Source organism: Mesoplodon mirus (genome assembly GCF_964341445.2).
Source record: "Mesoplodon mirus genome assembly, chromosome: 11".
In the NCBI taxonomy this organism is placed as follows: Eukaryota; Metazoa; Chordata; class Mammalia; order Artiodactyla; family Ziphiidae; genus Mesoplodon; species Mesoplodon mirus.
Window position 1 is genome coordinate 20696251 of NC_138987.1, and position 7505 is coordinate 20703755.

At 40.5% G+C, this 7505-nt stretch overlaps 1 protein-coding gene across 1 annotated transcript in view; it reads right to left on the minus strand.

The window, feature by feature from the left end:
* The window catches only part of CCDC38 (coiled-coil domain containing 38), a gene marked incomplete at both ends in the record, with an annotated part of 41554 nt that extends 34750 nt beyond the window's left edge, over nt 1-6804 (minus strand). Inside the window, 5 exon segments of the mRNA XM_082636307.1 lie at nt 85-248; nt 1811-1875; nt 3556-3664; nt 3668-3721; nt 6748-6804. Of these exon segments, the coding sequence (XP_082492433.1) occupies nt 85-248; nt 1811-1875; nt 3556-3664; nt 3668-3721; nt 6748-6804 (449 nt within the window).
* Between the last annotated feature and the right edge of the window lie 701 nt (nt 6805-7505).

The window sequence follows — 7505 nt, forward strand, 5'->3', positions numbered from 1 at the left end:
TTTTGTATTGGGCTGTGTTCTGAGAAACTAAAAAGAAGAAAGAAGGAGGGAAAAAGGCAATCTGGCCAGAGTGAAAAGACGAACATTTTAAGAGCATCTACAGATCTCTGGTCGTTTTCTCGAAGGAACTCTTCAAAGGCCATTGCATCTTCTTCGAGCTTTTTTTCTGCTTTCATGAGTTGTCTTTCCTTCATTGTTGTGTGTTTTTCAAACTTCTGAATTGTGTTTCTTTTGGTTGACAGAGCATACTAGGAATATTGAAAACAAAAGTGCATCAAGAACATGATTCCACATTTCTAGCACATTTCAACGGTCTCACAACAAAGGGAAAAATAACTGGCCTGGTCTGTGATCACTTGTATTAGAAATAACAGTATGCCCAATCTTGGGGCTACAGCCTTCATTGCATGTAGGAATTTTATTTTCAGGATAGTTAGAATGGAGACTCATGCCTTTCTTTCACTTTTATAAAGAGGCTCAATGTTGTTCCAAAATGGTTCCGCAGATCAAAATAGCTACGTATCCCCTCAGGCTCTATCCTAAGAAAAAGTGGGGGGGGCGTCCATATCCCTCCAGAGAGCAAGTCTACTTAGTATTATTCAGTGTCCCTCCAATACTTTCTGGGCCTTGGGAAATTGGGCTGTCTGTAGCCACAAAAGCTTTCCTGTAGGAAGTACCATGGGAGAGTCAGGTTCCAGTGATTCCTCCAAGAGGGTAGGGGGGTGGGGGGGTATTTAACCAGCCTCAGAGCATCCTGTTTAGATCCCCAAATACAACTTTGATAGCTAGCTGCTTTTTTTTTTTTTTTTTAGTACATAATATAAAAGAATCCCCACAGCTGGGGACCAGAAAAGTCACCAGAGGCCTTCAGCAAAGGAGGGTCAGGTGTGGAGGACAGGCTGAGTACAGAAAGCAAACGTGGGAGCAGGAGACCCGTGTTCAGAAGGTCTAACAGTAATTCATGCGAGAGCTACTGGCAACACGGACTACAGTGGCAGCAGAGGAGGTCATGAAAAGTAGCATGATTACAGATATAGTTGGAATAAAATATATTCCAAAGGATATTTGGGTGTGGGCTGTAAGAAGGAGGAGTTGAGAATAACTCCAATATTTTGGGCATAAACAACTGGAAAAATGGAATTGCTGTTTACAGAGATAGGGAGCACTGCCTGAGATTCAGATCTGCAGGGGCAGGGAAGGGTATAGCAGGGGCAGCTTTGGCAATGCGAAGTTTGAGATGCCTATGGAGCATCTAAGTAGAGATGTTAAGAACTACGATTACAGTTGTTGAGTCTGGAGTTGCGTTTGTGAGTCCGGAGTTCAGGAAAGAAGATCAGGCTAGAGAAGTAAACTTGGAAGCTGTTAACACGGCAGTAGAATTTAAAGCCTCCAGCCTGGAGGAGTGTAGATAGAGCGTGGGGTGAGGTGTGAGCCCTGGGCATTCCAGCACTTGGAGATCAGGGTGAAGAGGAACAAGAAAATTATGAAGGAGTGAGCTGCCAGTGCTGTGGAAGAACCAAGACATAGAGAGGCTCGGACACCAGCTGAAGAAGGTGTTTCAAAGGAGGGTGATCACCTGGGCCAATACCTGCTGGAAGTGAGTAGAAGGAAGACTGTGAAATGACCATTTGAATTTGGCAACAGAAGTGGTGTTGGTGGAATGATGAGAACAAAAGCCCTGATCTTCAAGGTAGGAAAGGCAATGTGTTTGGGGCATGAAGGAAAAATAAAATGTCCGGGTGAAAATTTGGCAGGTATATGCAGGAAGTCTTCTATTCGGCTAATGGGAGAAAGAAATTATTTTACCTACCTCGAGCATAAATCTGTCTCTCTGGTCATTAATAAATTCATGGACAGTCCTTTTTGTGTCTGCACCTTTAAAGAAAATTGAAATAGACTTAAGTTTGATTCATTATCCCTCAAAGATGTTGTATAAAATAAAAGGTATGTAATTAAATTATTGCATACAGTATGTATCTGACTTAAAAAAATACCTTCAGATAAACCTCTTCCAAACCACTGAAAAATTACTTTAATAATATTAGCTACCATTTATTTTATGCCCATATTCCAGGACCTTCACTAGACTTTTTTTTTTTTTTTTTTTTTTTTTTTTGCGGTACGCGGGCCTCTCACTGTTGTGGCCTCTCCCGTTGCGGAGCACAGGCTCCGGATGCGCAGGCTCAGTGGCCATGGCTCACAGGCCTAGCCGCTCAGCGGCACGTGGGATCTTCCCGGACCAGGGCACGAACCCGCGTGTCCTGCATTGGCAGGCAGACTCTCAACCACTGCGCCACCAGGGAAGTCCCTCACTAGACTTTTAAAATATATAATTTAATCTATTAATAACCCCAGTAAGGTTCTTATTACTATCCCCATCCTGTATGTGAGGTCCTGAAGTTCAGAGATGTCAAGATGCTTGCCCAAGACTGCACAGCTAACAAGTGGCAGAAAGGTATAGTCACTGGTATCACTGTGTTGCCCAGCATTTGCCTCTTTTTCATACAATTATAGTGCAGAATATGCACCTCCAAGAGCTTCTAAATAAGTTAACATGGCTTCCTTCTTCTACATTAATTATTGAATTCAAAGTCCTTTCCTAAGTGATTTTCTTGTTCTCCGAAGATTTTTTTTTTCCCACAATTTGGGAAAGTACATGGATTTTGGGAGCCAAAGAAATTTTCTTTTTTAGTTACCACAGCAAATGCTGGGCACTCCATATGTGTTTATCCTTCCTTCCTTTTAATTTTCAATTTAAAAATTTGGACAAGACACATTTGGGGGAAGATGTTATGACTCCATCATCGTACCATTAACCACTTTAGCCTCATTAGCTTCAAACTGCTATCAATCTCATTTATAGACACTTCTTGATCTGATGAGTAAGAAACGCCCATCACATTTTGATGACCAGATTGCCCTCATTCATAGAGCAGTAATGAATAGCTTGTAGTATTTTAACAGGTTGCCTTCAAATAACATTAAAACAGGTTATGTTTTTTTCAACAACAGGCAAACTTGCTTAATTCTATGAGCTTCCCGATTCTGGACATAAGAGTTTCACGGCCTGGACAGTCAAGGCTCCACTTTAGAAAGTTTCTGTATTTCTAAATCTGAAATGAGATGAGTGTAAAAGGTGGAACTGAGTGTAAAAGGCCAGAGCTAATAACTCTAATACTGTATCGTTTTGGCCGTGACCTTCTTCCTTAGAGCCACGAAAATGAGTCACAGTCTATTTCTTTTTTTTTTTCCTGGCTGCATTTCGCGGCCACTGAACTTCCCTGACCAGGGATGGAACCCGTGCCCCCTGCAGTGGAAGCATGGAGTCTTAACCACTGGACCACCAGGGAAGCCCAAGTCTATTTCTTGGAAAAGGTATGTTTTCTTATTTAAAATAGATTTTCTCCCAACTCTCAACCCCCGTTTACAAAGACCTCCTACCATGTTATGAGACTGCATACTTTGTTTTTCTCACCTCCAGAAAAGCCCCCAAACCTAACATTAACAGTAAATATTCAAAACAATATTCTTAATCAAACAGTAATTTAGCCTTACCTTCTGTTAATCTGAGAATAAGAGTGGGATCTAGCCCCAGTTTTTCAGTTGAGGTACCAACTGTGTCAGCGAAGATTCCTATTTGGCCCAGGTGTGAACAATTCTTCATTCAGGATGAAAAAGTAGACTTTTGGTAGATTTTCATGCTGCGGTTCATAAATTTTTCCTGCCCAAGCAAAAAAGTTTAACAGAATTTCTAATATACGAAAATAATGTTGTGTTAAAATAGTGATTGTATATAAAATTATCATCTGCAACAAGCCCTTTTCTCATTACTAATTCGTTAAACAAGCAACTTCAAGTTCTTTTGTCTGAAGGATTGTGCCAGTTTTCTATTCCTTCTCATATGAAGCTGAGCACAAAGATAGGAACGTTCAACCTTGATTAAACCTAAACTTCACAAACAGGAGGCTGGAAAGTGTTCTGGTTTTGTTTTCACGATCTCGTCTTGCTCAAAATGCAGGTCTCTTGGAGATTCCACCGATTTGAAAGGATTGGTTCTGTGGAACTGAAAACTTGAGAGCAAATGCACCTCCCCAGTAGGCATTAGAAAAAATCAGGCTTCCTATTTCTTGAATCTTTTCTCAATATCGGATACTTTCAAACTATAGAACACATGCAGAAAACCATGACCTCACAGCTGAATTGGTTAGTAAGCATTTCTAGATTTTTTTCCCCTCATTCTAATTAGGATTTAAAAATTTTTTTGTAATCAACCTTTACTTCTAGTGATAAGCAAAGCAAACCTCATGAAATCCAAACCATGGATCTGCTTCTGTACTTGTATGACCCTGAGAGTGAGTGCCTTACTTGCCACACCTTTGTCCCAGCCCACTGATCTTGTCTTTATTTAAAATTTTATATTTTGTTCATCATGGATTTTTTGCATTAATTTTAATTTTTTACAATAGTGAATTAAAATGTTGCTTATTCTGATTGCTGAGTTTTTGCCTCCCCCTTAAATTTTGCACCCAAGGCAAGTACCTCACTTACCTCACGCTAATCCTTGTCCAGATTTTTATATATATATTTTTGTATCATTCAAATTTCTCAATGAGCTTATGTAATTTTTACAATGAAAAAAAATAGCAATGATGTTTTCATCTGAGGGAAAAAGGGCATTCAGGAGTTTATATAAAAGGGTGTGCTCACAACAGGAACAATGGGACAAAACATCCTATCTCAGGCCACCCGTTTAAATTTTTTTGGTTTTAATTAATTATTTTTGGCTGTGTTGGGTCTTCATTGGTGCATGCCGGCTTTCTCTAATTACGGTGAGCGGGGGCTACTCTTCGTTTTGGTGCGCGGGCTTCTCGTTGCAGTGGCTTCTCTTGTTGTGGAGCATGGGCTCTAGGTGCGCGGGCTTCAGTAGTTGTGGCTCATGGGCTCCAGAGCACAGGCTCAGTAGTTGTGGCACACGGGCTTAGTTGCTCTGCGGCATGTGGGATCTTCCCAGACAGGGTTCGAACCCATGTCCCCTGCATTGACAGGCGGATTCTTAACCACTGCGCCACGAGGGAAGCCGTCCTACAGGTTTCTTGCCTCTTGTCTCACATCTTATTGAAGCCCATATTTTTATGGCCATATTTACAATATTTGTTAAGCAAATTATTATTCAAATACATGACCAAGAAAATGACTTTTGTAAAACCTTTTTAAAAAAATGAACATGCTTTCACACAGGTATATCTAATCATATCTATATTTCTTTTGAGTAGTGAAATAGCAAAAACAGAATTCCTCCTTAAAGAGTACATGAATTACAGATTTTTTCTGCTGAAATTGTCTCCAAAACAATGGCAAATCCAGCAAGCAATGAAGAGGGTGTCAAAGAATAAAGAAAATGTGAATGTCATGCTTCCAAGTATAATGACAAGTAAGTCCCATATTCTTAAATTCAATTAAGTAAATATCCCTAATTCTAAAATATTCTGCCTCTATGTTTGTTTTTTATTAAATCGTCAGAATTTTTATTTTAAGCAGAACCTGAACAATCCCACTATCCCACTATCTCTGATATTATAAATTATTAATTTGGAAACTCAGGTTAATTTCAGATATGAAGCAATAAAAATATATACATGGAGAAACAGAAAATACTTTATTTGTAGATAGTATGATAGCATACCTACAAACCTCTCCCCAATCAAAAACCTGGGAAACAAGTTGACTTATTAAAGCATTCTATAGAGTAAGTGGACACAGAGTCAATTATACTTTATTAACCTAATATGTCAAGCTAAATAGATTAACTTTATTAATTAGAAAATATACAAGGGAATTAAATCCAAGAAAGCAATAATACCCTTAATTGTGTGACCAGGAGATTTGACAAATGAGAAATGTGTCATGTTTTTAAATAGGAAGGTTGATTTTGTAAAGCTGCCAACTTTTCTGAAATTAATTATAAGTTTTATGGAATTATAATAAAAATGTTACAAAAAAATTGGTCAGGGAGTTGGGTGTTGGGTTAGGTAGAACTTTGCATAATGATTCTGAGGTTCATCTAGAAAGAGAAACAAATACTTTTGAAGCAAGAATGTAATGGGGGGCTTCCCTGGTGGCGCAGTGGTTAAGAACCCACCTGCCAATGCAAGGGACACAGGTTCGAGCCCTGGTCTGGGAAGATCCCACATGCCGCAGAGCAGCTAAGCCAGTGTGCCACAACTATTGAGCCCACGTGCCTAGAGCCCCTGCTCTGCAACAAGAGAACCCACTGCGATGAGAAGCCCGTGCACCGCAACAAAGAGTAACTCTCGCTCGCCACAACTAGAGAAAGCCCACGCACAGCAACGAAGACCCAACGCATCCAAAAATAAAATAAATAAGAAAATGAATTTTTAAAAAAGAATGTAATGGGGGTGTTGTTACTTATCCTTTAAAGTGTTATATATTATCACAGAGTCTCAGAAATTAAAACAGTATGGTACTGGCATTAGGAAGCCAGCTCAATGGACCAGGAATAGATCCTATTACATGTAAGATTTTGTAAGTGATGAACCTAGGGTCGCAAATTGAAGAAGAAGACTTATACTTCTAGCAACTTTGGGGTAACAAGGACCAGACTTACCCTCTTGCCTGAAAAATATATGGAACAACAGTTTTAAGACATCAGACATCAAGGAGCAAAGCATAGTAATCCCTGAGGGAGGGGAAACAAATGAAATGAGTCCTGTGCTGGCCTCAGTGTACTGCCTGGAGAGCATTTCCAGGACACAGCATGGGGATGGGGTACTCAGCAGTCGCCATGGATTGAAAAGGCAGAGCTAGGGGTAGGGAGGACATGGTGGCTGGAGTTCCAAGAGCAGAGTACTGGAGGGGAGAGAGCCACACAGAAAGAGGGTTCTGATGATCTGCATTCTTCAGCTGAGAGCTGATCCTGAGCCTTAGGTGTGAGAGCTTTCACACTCTGAAATCTACAAATTACAAATCAGGGAGAATCTTTTTCCCCGAGAGCCGGTTGTTAAACATTTATCAGCACACCAGGGGTAGCTGCCCTGCTCAGTTCTCTTGTGTCCCTCACTATGCTGAGTGCGATTAAATCAGATCATGTGTATAAAGTATCAAGCACAGTGATGACACTGGGTTAAACTCAATACATGATGTTTGACAAGAGAGAAAACCCATGAAAGGAAAACTGAGAAGTGTTTGCATTTGACAACTTAAGATTCAGTGCTCCTAGACTTGTCATCTAACTAGAGGATGCTCAGAAAGTAGTGCGTCTCAGTCCAGAGGAGTGAATGGCTAACATTCGGATTTTAGCGGTTCTGACAGACTGATATGGGAAAGAGAGACCTCCTCAGGCCCCCCAGGTCAGTTCTCATCCATCCCGCCTGCTCCAGAGACCAGCCCTGGCCGTCTGCATAATACATTTGCTGGTTACCATGTCCCCATCTTAAATTTCTGTCCCTGGAAGTTTTCACAATAACTCTACCTTCACCCTGAAACAA